We start from the raw sequence: 16,104 nt of genomic DNA on the forward strand, positions 1-16,104 counted from the left end.
TTGATTTCTAAGTGCTTAACTGTTTAATGCGATTTCACTACATGTATCATATTAAGGGGCAGAAGTACATGTAAGTTACACAAAAAAGGTCAAATTAAGATTAACACTACCGACAAAATTTTCACCACATTGTGAACTCACGTACATTGTTATTATTGGTTGAAGTTTTAACACTTTGCTTGCACTTGAATAAAACAAGAGCACCGCATAATGGGTGCCACGCTTGGCTGCGAAAGCTCGTCAGATTTTTAAAAAAAATTTTAGAGGTCAGTGACCTTGACCTTTGACCTAGTGACTCAAAATGGGTGTGGCGTGTAGAACTCATAAAGGTGCATCTACATATGAAGTTTCAAAGTTGTAGGTGGAAGCACTTTGTTTTTAGAGACAATGTTAAGGTTTTAGCACGACGCAGGCGGACGGCAGACAACGAGCAGGCTATGACAATAGCTCTGGGTTTCTCCGAAAAAAGGCTCACTAATAACTGTTATTCTCTAAATCACTATTTAATTAAAATTTGGAAACAAAATTCTTTGACATTTTTCAACCAGGAAGAGCTGAATGTTCATGACAAATAGCACATATTATTGGTTACAGTACACTCCACGCGGTTTCCCAAATTTCCCTCCATACTCCGCGGTGATTGACCTGGAGGGAGATTAAGAAAATCCTGCCAGACGCGGCGTTTGCATGATTTTTGACGCAGCGGTTAACTATCGGCAAAACTGATAAGCCGACGCGGCGGCCCTTGGCGTTGGCGACGCGGGGGAAACTCCGCGTTTTACGAGATAACGATCAATTTAATTTTGTTTGACTTCCTGATTTTCAAAATGAATAAAATTATATTTATTACAAGTACATGCATGTACATGTAGTATATTTACAAAAAAAAAAAACAACCAAGATAGCTCGCTCCCGACGTGGTTGTAGAAGTAGTTGTTGTTGTATAGAAAACTCGTTGATTTACGACAAACAAAACGTCGTCTTTAACTAATACTTACCAATTAATATAAACACAGTTTGCAACATTGTTTTTATTTTGATAATTTAATCCAAAGTTTTCATGTTAGCAGGTGATTTTCTATACTGAACATGTAAACAAATGACCAAGGACCCTAAAAATCTCGCAAATCTGTGTGAATTGACAGTTTGACGTAATCAAAGAAAAGCTGCTTTCTGAATAAAGGCATAACTTACTCAAGTAAACACGTTCAACGAATGCATAAGGAATGGTTTTAATTGTCGGAACAAAGTCAATTCTCTGCTCGCTAATGCATTTATTTTCTCTTTGAAGTTAGGTTATTCCATTGATTGCTAAAAGAAGGTGGTAACTATTGAGTTGATAGTTGCATTTAATATTCACAGTTGTATTCTTGTTGCATCGACATTCAAAACAATGTTTAGCAGTAATTATGGACCAAATCAGCAGAGTGACATTCACACATGTTAATCCCTTTTGTCAAAACACCGCAGACAGCAGTCTACACAATAGGTCAGTAGACAAGCTTTGCGTGTTTTCATAACGTCAAACACTTAAAATCCAGTTCCGCCCAGATGTCTTCTTTAATCAGTTTACAGTACACTTACTGTTAAAATAATTACTCTACTAAAATACCGTAACTATAAAGATTCGGCGTGTATGATTTGAAATTACTTTGAAGGAAATATCAACTTATTCACGATATAATTTTGTTAAAAAATACCAAAGAAACTTTTAACCGAAATCAACAAAATTCAATGTTCTCTGCGCTATAAAGTTTGTATAAAAAAAATCAATGCACGCACGCTTTGCAGGAGTATACCTTGTACATTGCAGCATAATTTTCGCACGCTTTTGACGGGAAATATACATGATGACTGTATATTGGAAGCATTTGATAACGTCGTGTTAACATTAAAAATCGTAGTGTGTTTCGGATTACTAATTATTATTCTCATTTGGAAATTTTACGGAACATTTATTCTTGTCTTATATGTGTTATGATTTAAATATTAATTTGTCAAATGTCTTATATTCATTCATATTGTAGACGTACCTGTGAATTAAAAAGCATAATTTTTATACGTATTAATTTTCTATACAATTATCTTTTTTATACATGTACATTTTGTACTACAGTATTTAAACAATTTATTATAACAATGTTTTAATTTTTTGGCATGCCCAGTAGCACACTGCTAACGCGGCGTTGCGCGGCGGTCACTGATAAGAACAGAAATTGTCTGCATTTACCGACTAGGCTAAAGTAATACACGCCGCGGGAATAAGCGAACGCGGCGTAATGCTGAGCGTTTTATCGAGTTCACCTCGCTCTCTCAACGCCGCGTGAACACTCGCTAGCAGAAAAAACGCGGAGGGAGCGCGTTTTTTGGGGAAAACGCGTGGAGTGTACTGTATACTGCTTCATGTTACCAAAACACAGTTTGAAAACAAACGAAAACCACATAAATGTTACAAGTACTAAAAATATGCTTACATCAGAAGGAAAGAGTTTGTCACAATCATTTTCTCTTGCTGGACATTCGACGGGATGTGGTTTATCTGGGAAAAACAACTACATCGTGTAACATGTATAATCTGTTGGACTGGCCTTAAATTTTCATTTAAAAATACACGCAAAAAATTAAAGCCAATAATTACTATTTTAAAAATTTTAATAATTATTTATAATGTCATGTTGGATAAAACATTCACCATGCAAATTATAAACAACACAATATAACTGACAATCTATGACAATTATGAGTTGATGTGACATAATCAGGGTGCAGAATCACATGACTTTGTTGGGTTCCTAATTAAACAATAATGGACGTAAACACACTGGTAAGTGCTGCTTTTTTCCAAATTACTTTTTAAACCAATTTTTCTTAAGAATTTCAACTATTGCATAAAAGACAGATTTTTACGCTGCTTATGGCAATGTGAAATACATAAGAATTACTTTATTTAACAAGACTATTGCCAAGCAATATGTATCCCCTACTGGCTCCACCATTGTCAGAAATTCCACCATTGTCAGATTTTTATTTTTTATTTGTTGCCATAGCAACCAGAATGTTTGACGTAGGAACTAAATTTAATGGCGTGCATAATATCCATATTGCCATCTATCCATGTTTGAAGTTTCATGAAAATTTATGGAGAGCTTTTAAAGTTATTGCAGGATCCAGAAAACCACCATTTTCAGCAGTATTTCTAGTCTATTTGTTGCCAAAGCAACCAGAATTTTTGACATAGGAACAAAATGAAATGACGTGTATAATGTCCATATTGCCATCTATCTATGTTTCAAGTTTCATGAAAAAATATGAAGAACTTTTAAAGTTATCACAGGATCCAGGAAAGTGTGACAGACTGATGGACAGATCACAAACCATAAGTCCCCTCTGGTGAAACCGGTAGGGGACAATAAGCATGTGTTCCATGTATACTGCACGTCAATGCTTCACGTAACATGGACTTTTGTAACCGATGTCAGACGTATCCAGAGGATTAATTCTTATACCTTAAGATTTGGACACAAACTGCAAGAAAACCTGTCGTTCATGCACTAAAGATTTTTGCAAATGTATTTTAATAACTTGACATATTTGCAAATATAAAGTTCTTAATGGTGTGTTTACACTCTGTCCAGCCCATGTGTAAATCCCTGAAAACTCTTGATTCTGCACCCTTTTATTTATTTTTGTTTTTGAAAAGATCCATTTAAAAAATATTACTTCCCTTGTAAAAATGATCAGTACCTGCCAAATGATAAATAGAAATAATCTCCCTTTAAAGCTTATTATTTTCCTTGAATTTGTTTTTTTACCTTTGACCTTGAAGGATGACCTTAACCTTTCACCACTCAAAATGTGCAGCTCCATGATATACACATGCATTCCAAATATCAAGTTGCTATCTTCAATATTGCAAAAGTTATGGCCAATGCTAAAGTTTTCGGACAGACAGACAGACAGACGGGCGGACTAAATGACAGTTCAACTGCTATATGCCACCCTATCAGGGGCATTAAAAGCTAAATAATAGATACATTTATCAAAGATGTTCATTTAGAATAAGCCATTTTAATTTCTTGTTACCTTGAAAGATACTTGGCACACAGGGTTCACACACCCTATGGCCACATGATGTCTGCATGGAATTTCTAGCTACATTCAAGCAGACTTTACACAAATGTCTACTAACAATCTCTTGGTCAACAAACTTTGGATAACCAGCAGGTGTCTGAATAGAGGCCATGATATTCTTCAATATATCTGTTGGAAAAAGATAATGACTAGAGTGAGCTAAAACATGTCAATGAAAAAGATGTTTGCATTGTAGTTAAACATGATAACAAATTGGTATTTCAAGAGCAGATTAAATAAATATAATATTTTTGTCACTTGTGCATGATTTTCTGTAACTGATAAAACATGGTGACAACACAAGTATTCTTAAACAATACTGACATTTTTGTCCGCTATTAGTACTTACGAATCAAAGCGAATGATAAAGATGTTTATAGTGAAATGTTAATTCGCGCTTGTTCCTCTGCCAAAAATAATCTGTTGTCTGAGATATCTTTAACTGAAAGAAAAAGTATGCAAAAGAAGATAAAAAGTGAACATTTTAATTCTAAGAATTTTGTCCAAATAAAATTACAAGTGAAGTGCAGAGCAAACAATTAAAGGTCGATTTATTTGAGAGAAATATGACAGTTCTTGTTAATTACACACAAAAAACAATATAGTTAATAAAAATAACAAGACTTTTGGATACTGTTAATTACCTTTTAACAATTTAAGTACTTAACAAACTTAATTTAGTTGTTAAAAAATCACCATGACTCTAAAGTTACAGCACATACATTTTAGTTTTGTTAGCTTACCAGACTATTGTGACGCCATGATGTCCAACACTTGAACTTTTTTAAGTGTTTGTAGTTAAATTTTGGGCTATTCTTTAATGCTGCCGTGATGGCCGTCGGTTCACTTCTGTTTGCAAACCTGAAACACAAGGCTGGGAGTGGTGGCACAGTGTGGTAAAAATATATAAAAAAATTGTTAAAGAATTTGACTTACCATTTCATGAAAGGTGCTCTTTGCTCAGAATATTCATTTATATATGAATTAGTTAGGTTTAATAGACACAGAATTTATAGCATTTTTTTCAAATTTGAGACTGATATTTTACAGATATATAAACAAAAAGAATATACAGGTTTAATCAAGCTCAATTATAATATTTAAAAAATACATTGTTAGCCCCCATAGTGTAGTGAAAGGTCACTTCCAACACTTTCCCCTAGTTCTTCTTTCAACCACCTTTCTCCCAATCCCCATTGTTTACTAAAACATATATACATAATTCATTTAGCCTACTACAATGGGATTTATTATAATATTCTTATATTTTACTGTTTTATTTAAAGAAACAAAAAATCGAAACTAAACACGTGTGCCATGTATGACTTTGGTTATCGATGCGAATAGTCAGAACTAAGTCACTACCTCTAGTATAGTTTTTTATCAATGACAATCTTACAATGATTTAGAAAATCCCCTAGCAAATTGAACAAAAAGTGTTGTTTAGGGTGTCCCTCTAACTCACTTTGTTCCATTTTTTCAAATGCCAAGCGTCTCTTATCAAGGGCAGAGTGCACTAAATCCAATGGCCCTTCCGGCACGACATGTATGTTCCAACAAATTTCAATGCTTTTATATCCTTTCTTTTACTTCAGATTGTTCAAGCATGGTATCAATTTAAATATGAATATTTTCTCTTTCGAGTTTCTATAAAAAAAATACGACATATACTTCTAAGAATACAATTAGTGGAAATGTAGACACAAAACTGGATTTCGGAAGTAAAAAACGAACTAAAGCCCAGCACTTAAGGACGCACCCCACAGGATCATCTTTCATCATAGTCCCCAATGCGATGCAACACAAAGTGTCAGATACACATATGATATAGTAAATACTCAAAAAAGGATTGTCTTTGATAGCTAACTTGCATTTATTGTAGGAGACACAAGGAACGCATAAAAAATAAGCACTACTTTCACGAACCACGGAGGGATATTCAGTGTAATATAGCCCAAACTACTATTTAGGCTAACCACCAGTAAATAGTGATACCCCAAATGTTTTAAACCCGAAACCAATTTAAAAACCCGGACGATTTTATGGGAATTTCAAAAACCAAATCAATAAGTTACAAAAGCCATTACATTTACACGAGCTTTTCAAAATTAATACCGTTGTAAAGATTAATCGTCAATATTTTCATAATTATATTAATAATGTACCATTACTAAGACATTGAGGCCCGATTGGTCATTGTCAGCTCGGGTACTACTTAAATGAACCCCGGGTACTCTCAAGTATACTTAAATGTACCCCGGGTACGGAAAATATACTAACACACAACCGGCTAATTTAGACTGTACCCGAGTTTTTTATTCCCGCAAAAAAGCCGATGTCGTTAAACGCGCGATTCGAAGGAATACAAAATAAAATTCTTTTTGAACAAAACCTTCCACAACATACTTTCTGAACAGGTGTTTCGATAATAAAGAGGAAATTTTCAGAATATTGACATGAATATTATCATAATCTATTTGGAAAACAAGAGGCCCACGAGGGCCTGAATCGCTCCACTGCTATAAACACTGTGCACGTTTGGAAATAATAAGATAAAAACTGTGTACTTAATCGCGCAAACAAGGAGAATTTTATCAAATTCAAGGGGAGATTATTGTGTACTTATTTCTCCGATACTGCTCATATTCAATAGGGTTCAAGTCCTCATTGATATAAAGATACTGTGCAAATTTGAAAATAATTGGATGAAAACTGTGGAATTAATATAATTTTCTTATGATTAACTCTTCTTTTTCTGCTTAAAAATAAATACCGGTATATCATCACTATTTGGTGTTTGTTTCTCAATCATTATACGTTATGACGGAGTTTTAATATACCGTTACTCGCTCAGTCAGTTAAATGTTTAGCAGTAAATTGAAACAATATTAAATTGTATTTATATTAAACAATTAATTAATATGATACACGTTGCTTAATTGCGTAAGCAAGCGGTATTTCAAAATTTTCTTATATTCAAGGGGAAGTCGTTCTGGATTTATTGCTTCGATATTGCTCTTTTTAAACAAGGGCTGTTTGTAAAACATGCCCCATATGGGCTGTCATTTGTAGTGGCAGCATTGTGTGAATACGTTTTGTGTCACTGTGACCTTTGACCTAGTGACCTGAAAATCAATAGGGGTCATCTTCCAGTCATGATCAATGTACCTATAAAGTTTCATGATCCCAGGCCTTATTTTTCTTGAGTTATCATCCGGAAACCATTTTACTGTTTTGAGTCACTGTGACCTTGACCTTTGACCTGAAAATTATTAGGGGTCATATGCCAGTCATGATCAATTTATCTATGAAGTTTCATGATCCTAGGCGTAAGCATTCTTCAGTTATCATCCGGAAACCATTTTACTGTTTCGAGTCACTGTGACCTTTACCTTTGACCTAGTGACCTGAAAATCAATAGGGGTCATCTGCCAGTCATGATCAATGTAACCATGAAGTTTCATGGTCCTAGGCCTAAGCATTTTTTTGTTAAAATCTGGGTCAAAGGTCAAGGTCACAGTGACTCGAAATAGTAAAATGGTTTCCAGATGTTAACTCAAGAATGCTTAGGCCTAGGATCATGAAACTTGATAGGTACATTGATCATGACTGGCTGATGACCCCTATTGATTTTCAGGTCACTAGGTCAAAGGTCAAGGTCACAATGACTCGAAAAAGTAAAATGGTTACTTTTTCTGGTTTATCCGATAAAGTCAACAGTTTTCATCCGATTCTTTTAAAACTTGTTCAGTTTCTTTATATTAATGACGCCTCAAACCCTATGGATTATCAGGTCACTGGCTCAAAGGTCAAGGTCACAGTGACTCAAAATAGTAAAATGGTTTCCAGATTTTAACTCAAAAACGCTTGGGTCTAGGATCATGAAACTTCATAGGTACATTGATCATGACTGGCTGATGACCCCTATTGATTTTCAGGTCACTAGGTCAAAGGTCAAGGTCACAGTGACAAGAAAAAGTAAAATGGTCACTTTTTCTTGTTTGTCTGATAAAGTCCACAGTTTTCATCCGATTCTTTTCAAACGTGTTCAGTGTCTTCATATTAATGAGGACTCAAACCCTATTAATTTTCATAGGTACATTGATCATGACTGGCTGATGATCCCTATTGATTTTCAGGTCACTATGTCAAAGGTCAAGGTCACAGTGACAAGAAAAAGTAAAATAGTTACTTTTTCTTGTTTGTCCGATAAAGTCCACAGTTTTCATCAGATTCTTTTCAAACTTGTTCAGTGTCTTCATATTAATAAGGACTCAAACCCTATTGATTTTCAGGTCACTGGGTCAAAGGTCAAAGTCACAGTGACTCGAAATAGTAAAATGGTTTCCGGATGATAACTCAAGAATGCTTAGGCCTAGGACCATGAAACATCATAGGTACATTGATCATGACTGGCAGATGACCCCTATTGATTTTCAGGTCACTAGGTCAAAGGTAAAGGTCACAGTAAAATGGTTTCCGGATGATAACTGAAGAATGCTTATGCTGTTTGTATTTCACACTTGTTTAAATAAATGTTCTCTGAGCGACCTTTTATTAAATCCATTTACCAACAAAGTCATAACTTTGCTTTTGTTGAAAAGGAAACTGCAGTCAGGCGGCGCGCTATCTTTCTGGCTTTGAATATGCATACATTTTCTAAGGGCGATTCTTAAACAACTTATTAAACAAAACTCGACTTGATAAAAAAGATGACTTTCTGGGTTGAATAATGTAAGGTTTATATAACTTATGTTTAATTGAAACAGTAATGTGTTTAATTGAAACAATAATGTCACTGATTAAATTTTGTTATAAAAATTGGAACATTAATGTCACTGCTTACTTTTTTTATTGCAAATACATAAAAAGGAATCTATCATACAAAGTCATTGTGTCCTAGTAGCAACTGCAACGGTCCAATCTTTAGTATCTAGTTTGATTAATGAACATCGAATTTCCTTAGAAAATATATGGAACGGACTTACTAACTATTCTTGCATATAGATGTTTTTTGCATAGAGAACAGAGCACACGAAGGAATGGTGATTATGTAGATATAGAACTTTAATGATGAAAGCAACGTTTGATTTTAGTGTCAATTACAGGATTTTAAATTATGCAAAGAGATGAAACTTGAAATATATATGAGAAATATTTACTTTTATCATTTCTTGCCTGTCAAGGGACTACATACAACATAATTTGATTTGAATTGGAATGTCTTTCCACATTAGTAAATCATAAAAAAGGAATTGCATAATATAGCAGTAAAGTTTAATAAAACCATTAATACTCAAACGCTGATATCAGACCTAACGATGATATACATGTATTGCGCTACAACAAAGTTATAAATCATAAATATACAAAAGTCATTTAAAAATTGGAATATAGTCACGTTACCATTACAGGATCATAACCCATAGCGTATAAGTTTGCATTTAATAGGACTCATTTAGATAGAATTTGGCACATTGTCTTTTCAATGTTTGTTATTTAAAATGCAATCTTTGAGTACGCCATCAATTCCTGCATGTTTTATATATGTCCATACTTTGTTTACAACTGACGCACTTTGAAAACGATGTTTCAAGAACATGTTAACATTGTGTTAGTAAGTAATAAGTATTAGCAAGTACCGGTATTTAAAGAGCGTTATTAAGTGAAGGGTTTGTCTCAACGTATTAACAACCACTCAATCTTGTTATCAACTCTACCATTGAACTTTGTTCAACGGTTTAGAGTGTTCGTAAAGTTAAAGCAGTTGATAATTACTTTTGCCCATTTTGATAAGAAAACCCTTATTAAGCATAATATAATTGTTCATGGCTTTTTGTTGACAATAATATTTTCCCCATAACATGGAAAGCTCTTTCACCAAACCAAGAAGAAATTGTGCTTTAGTATGGCTCATTGGGCCATTGTCGACCTGAAATGGCTTGAAGTCACCCGGGGATGACTAAAAGCTTATTCTTGTCAACCTAGGGTGACTTCAAGCCGATTCATGTCACCCTGGGATGACTTCAAGCCGACCGGGTGACTAGAATCGGCTTGAAGTCACCCCAGGGTGACATGAATCGGCTTCTAGTCACCCCGGGTGACTTCAAGTCATTTCAGGTCGACAATGACATAATGAGCATAGCGCATGTCACCCTAGGGTGATTCTTGTCACCCTAGGGTGACATCAAGCCGATTCATGTCACTCTGGGGTGACTTCAAGCCGACCGGGTGACTAGAAACGGGAATCGGCTTGAAGTCACCGCAGGCTGACATGAATCGGCTTCTAGTCATTCCCGGGTGACTTCAAAAAAAACATTTCAGGTCGACAATAACCCAATGATCTTTAGTATAAGGTTTAACTAATAATACTTTTATGATTTTTATTTTTTACACAGATGTATTTGTCAGTGTAAGGTAGTCAGTGAAAAGGCTAACAGTTCGGTCACCAACTCCAGGCTTTCAAGAACTGTCATTAAATATTTAACATCATAGTTTATGCGTACTATATTTATAATAAAGTTTTGCAAACTTTCTGTAGATAGAAAAGCAGAGACACTTTATTACTAACATGGAATATACCAAACCACTAGATAAGGACACATGACAAGTATGGATTCAAGAACTGTTCAAACTTAATTCAACTTTCATGAAATGCTCACCGATAATAAAAGACATGTACAATTGTCATATATTGATGGCTGGCCTGTATGTCATGCACAAATCATGTCGCCAGGTTACTTTTTTATGGCATTATTCAAGAAGATCTTTGTCATAAAAACTCATTCCATGTCTTATACTCGTCTCCATAATCCTGTATGTAAATATATGGTGTCTGTTGATAACGCAAATAGTTAATCTGAATGTATAAATGAATCACTTTCCTATCTGTTCGAGGGAAATGCAATGTTAATATCATGACGTTGATTATTTGCATGATTGTATACTATTCATTAAATAACCATGTTTTACAAAAACAGGAAAAAACACGCAATAAGGCAAGACTTTTAATGCCCATATTTATTTGGAATTCAAAGACATTCAACAGAGACATTGCTTTGTTGTGCACGCACTTTATTCGAACATTGAACTTAGTTTAAATGCACAGCATAAATTGCAATTAGCTATATTCACAATACAAACTGTATTGAAATTATTCCCTCTCACCGTTTTTAATGGAAATAAATGAACTGACCGAGGAAAGACAAATTGGTATCATTTCAACTTATCTTTTAGGTGTACTCATTCCTTTGTATCCAAACCCAGTGTTTTTTCCCCATTATGGGAATGGGGCCGGGTCGAATAAAATTAAGAAATTAATGCTGTGCTACACATTTCTTCAATATTGAAAATAAAAGTGTTTTCAGTATTATATTTACTAAGGAATAAGTATGTACTTCGATAGCTGGACAAAAGGTTGAGATTGAAAACTATATATTTATATATATATGTATATTTTTTTAATTTTTTTTTAAACTTCATTAGGGAATTTTAGGACCCTTTGGGAAAAATATAAACTTGTTTCCATGGGAATGGGCCCAAATACCTGACCCGATTTCGAACGAAAAAACCATACACACTGATAAAACCATCACCCCCGGATGACTACAATCGGCTTGATGTCACCCGGGGGTAACATGCGTCGGCTTAGTCACCCTAGGGTGACAAGAATCGGCTTCTAGTCACCCGCGGGTGACTTGTGGGCCATTTCAGGTCGACAATGACCCATTGAGCGTAACTTAACAATACATAGAAAATAAATGGTGGAAGAATGATATTACATTATATTTATGTGGGCGTGGCTGACAAATCGGCGTGTAAACAAATCGCATTCGGGGTCGTTATCAAGACCTTGGAACCCTTACGTTTTAGAGAATTAGACCTTAACATGAGATGTGCCAATAGGTAGGCATAAAAGTAATGATAATATTATAATGAATGTATACATAAAAATGTCTGTCTCATCACAAAGTAAATGTAGTTTGAAGTTGATTGTAATTGATAAAGTTTATTTAGTCGAAGTATAAATAGATTAAATATGTCATTATAGAATTTTCTTTTAGCAAGACTTAATCCAAAAACATGTTTAAGCAGGTCGATTTATTAACCTGTCAGGTTGTATAGAGTAGATACGTGGTATTGGAATTTATAAATACACAACGTCAATGACATGTCATGTACCGGTTTGAAGTTTGTTTTGAGGTATTTACTGATATTATTTGTTGTAAATTAGGTTACCTAGTTAGTAAGTGTGATGACTGTATTTAACATTAACTTACAGGGATATTATAAATGTTTGCCGTCATTATTGATAACTGGTGTGCTAATTCGACCAGTAAATGCGAAGTTTAAACACAATACAATCATAAACGAATGTTTCAACACAATACACGTGTACGTATCCATAAAAGGTTGAAGAAATACTTCATTAATATCTAGAGCACGGGGACGTCATTGTGCCCACTCTCAAAGTAAACGCATGGTCTTTATCGTAAGAACAGAAACAACAACGCGATGACGATGGTTATAACGGGTGTTACAAAGGATTTAGCAACGTGATACACATCAACACCGAAGCACCGACGTGATATAAGCCTTTTCAAATATCAGACACCAATCACGCAAGAAACAACATAGACGGAAAACAACAAACCGAAACATCTACTTGACAGCAAAAGGAGCAGATTCAACCCGGGCAACACCTACTTCAAATGGGCAGTGTAGGAAGTCACTGGTCAAACAACGCCTGTTGTGTAACTTGGACAATTGATCAACGTCATGTTATGTTGTTCCAGTTCATTGTGATTGACATGTACATTACATGACGTTACACACACTTGTTTTTTCAGCAGAAACATTTATGAAATTTTATGCACACATAAAAGGTTTTATGAATCGAGCTTTCACTTTGTGTTTAACACATATTTGGGCATAGACCATATGGTACACATATTAGATGATTTTCTAATTCTAGGCCCCCCAAATTCACATATTTGCCAACAAAACTTATCTAAATTCTTGTCTTTTTGTGCTGAAGTAGGCATTCCTATTAAATTAGAGAAAACCGAGTCTGCTCGAACTGTGATTACATTCATGGGTTTGGAATTGGATAGTAACTTAATGGAAGCTAGACTTCCCCAAGAAAAATTAGATTAACTTAGAAGCCTCCTTCATTCGGTCAAACGTACTATAACCTTGAAAAAACTGCAATCCTTGCTTGGTTACCTTAACTTCTGTTGTCAAGTCGTACTTCCAGGTCGTAGTTTCCTGCGCAGACTCACTGATCTGACAAAGAAAACTACTAACCCAAACCACTTTATCACTCTCTCTTAGGAAAATAGGCGTGATATTGCAGCATGGAAATTATTTGCTGATTACTTCAATGGTAAAACGTTACTTTCGGAAAAACGCTGGATCGATTCTCCTGCGTTACATTTCCATACTGATGCAGCAGGTTCTTTGGGTTTTGGAGCAATTTATGCACAGCATTGGTTTTACGGCTCATGGCCATTTAACTTGCAATCAGAGGGAATTACTTTTAAAGAGTTATTTCCAATTGTTTTGGCCTTAGAAATATGGGGTCCCATCCTTCGAAACAAGTGCATCATACTTCATACAGACAATTCAGCTGTCAAACATATAATCAATAAACAAACATCGCGTGTCCCAACAGTGATGTCTCTTGTTAGAAGATTAGTACTTTCTTGTATGAAGAATAATATTTTGTTTAAATCTGAACACGTCCCAGGGGTAAATAATGTTTTACCGGACTTGCTTTCTCGTCCACAGGTAGCCAAGTTCCGCACGCTAGCGCCCGAAATGGACAGAGAGCCAACACTCATACCGGAAGATCTGATTTCAATACACTAAATTGTAGAGTGCTCTCATTACTAAATAAGTCCTTAGCACCATCAACTTTTACTTCCGCGTGGAGGCACTATCAGTCATTCCACCAGCTTCATTATAACAGCCATGTCTTGCTGCCAGTCCCAACCGAAAGGCTGGCCCAATTTATTTCATCCTTGAATCTTAGGAATCTTTAAGCTTCATCTATCACATCTATTGTGTCGGGTATAGCCCATGTCCACAAAATACGCAACCTCCCTGACCCAGCTGACTCTTTCCTAATTAAAAAGCTACTATATGGCCTTCGTAGAGGATCCTGTGAAGATAAACGCTGTCCGTTTAATCTAAATGAACTTCAGCTGGTGATTTCCTGTTTACCCGAAATTTGCGAAAGCCGCTACTATATAGTCCTTTACTCTGCTATGATTTTAGTTTCATTGTTTGGTTTGTTTCGCGCAGGAGAAGTTTCGCTGTCTAACACTGGTTTGAACAACGTCTTACATAAAGAGGGTTTACAGTTAAACCATGATGGGGGTAAAGTATCTTCTGTAACAATCAAAACAAGGGCCTTTAAACATTCCGCAGGACGTGCAGCAACAATTCCCTTGTGCAGGCAACAACCTCAAGTTATTTGTCCCGTTAGAGCTTTAGTAAAGTATCTAAGCAAGTCAACAGGTCATCAAGGTCCTCTATTCCACCACCCTGACGGTACTCCAGTCACGACAGTAGAATTCCGTTCCATTTTAAGGAAATCAGTTAAAGCAGCACACTTGGATTGCAACAAGTACACCTGTCATTCACTCAGGATAGGAGGCGCCACGCACGCTCATCTTTCAAATATGCCGCACTCTCAAATTCGTCAACTAGGTCGTTGGCGCTCCAACGCGTACACAAAATACATAAGAGTTAAACCTTTGGCCGTTTGAGGCATTGCTCCTGGCTCCCAGGCATTCTGTCCAAGACATATGGTGTGCCGATACTTATACATGTAAATAGTTTTTCATTAATGCCATACTGTGATGAAGCAGATGACAAATTCATTTGTTTATGTTCATGTTCTTGTTGGACAAAAGCCCCACTGTGATTAAGCAGGGGTCTACTTTTGTCCCAACAGGAGTTTCCTATGCTGTTTATGTTCATGTCCCTGTTGGTCAAAAGCCCCACTGTGATTAAGCATGGGTCTACTTATGTTCCAACAGGAGTTTCATATGCTGTTTATGTTCATGTTCCTGTTGGACAAAAGCCCCACTGTGATTAAGCAGGGGTCTACTTATTTTCCAACAGGAGTTTCATATATGCTGTTTATGTTCATGTCTTTGTTAGACAAAACCCCCATTGTGATTAAGCAGGGGTCTACTTTTTTATGAATCGAGCTTTGTTCTAAGTTATGTAAAGACGCGGGGCGGATTGGAATTATGCCAATAGGTTGCCTAATGTTGCATAGCGCTCAGCCAATCGGGCTCCGGGGTCCGAGTCACGTGACCACGCGCTTAGCGTCCTTTCGCAGACAAAGCAAAGCGCCCTTCTCTCAGTCTTAGAGAACGCTGTAAGCAGAAAGTTGCTAGAAAAATTATCGTACCTCCATTCCGCCTCCGCTTTATACAATAATATATATATAAAAACAAAGAAATTTTTTTTTTTTTTTTTTGCTCATTCATAATACCTTCTATGTGTGTTTTTGACTAATGCCTTTTTACATTGTCATGTATATTGATGCAGTTGTAAATATGCCTTTTATTATGTACCTTCAGGTATGCTCTGCCTTATATGTAATAAGGCGGGTTTCTTGCTTGCCCAGCAGGGTAGAAGGGATCTAGTCATAAATCTAATAGATTAATTTAGATGTTTTGTTTAATTTATGACATTTTGCAATAAATGTCCTTTTCACTCAGACTGGTTTTCTGTACTTTCTTTGTTACTCCGTCCTTATCCTTTGGTGGTGATAAGTCGCTATTTAAGTGGAAAGGCGATTCATAAATACACAATATTACAAGAACTACTTTGTAGTTCCGAATTTAATTTTTGCTAACGATTTCTAATCATAAAATATAAAATCATTTTTGATGAGGGTGAGGTGTGTTACAAAGTTAATAATCTGTGAAAGATACATTATAAAATGAATTAATG

The 16,104-nt window shown here is 35.6% G+C and overlaps 1 protein-coding gene across 8 annotated transcripts in view; it reads right to left on the minus strand.

The window, feature by feature from the left end:
- Positions 1–16,104, minus strand: part of LOC127834014 (TNF receptor-associated factor 3-like) — an 89,126-nt gene that overhangs the window by 30,029 nt on the left and 42,993 nt on the right. For 6 of the 8 annotated variants that reach the window (XR_008027763.1, XR_008027762.1, XM_052359571.1 and 3 more), the window contains 4 exons: positions 4,875–4,992; positions 4,481–4,573; positions 4,084–4,260; positions 2,475–2,539 (listed from right to left, as the gene is read on the minus strand). Coding sequence is in view for 6 of the 8 variants with exons in the window: in XM_052359571.1 (XP_052215531.1) it covers positions 2,475–2,539; positions 4,084–4,243 (225 nt within the window). In the remaining 2 variants the exon portion in view is untranslated. Of the gene's footprint in view, positions 1–2,474; positions 2,540–4,083; positions 4,261–4,480; positions 4,574–4,874; positions 4,993–5,530; positions 5,550–5,596; positions 5,824–16,104 lie in introns of those variants that run through there. The other 2 variants (XM_052359572.1, XM_052359574.1) reach the window with 2 other exon arrangements.

This window comes from Dreissena polymorpha, chromosome 6 (genome assembly GCF_020536995.1).
Source record: "Dreissena polymorpha isolate Duluth1 chromosome 6, UMN_Dpol_1.0, whole genome shotgun sequence".
Lineage (NCBI taxonomy): Eukaryota > Metazoa > Mollusca > Bivalvia > Myida > Dreissenidae > Dreissena > Dreissena polymorpha.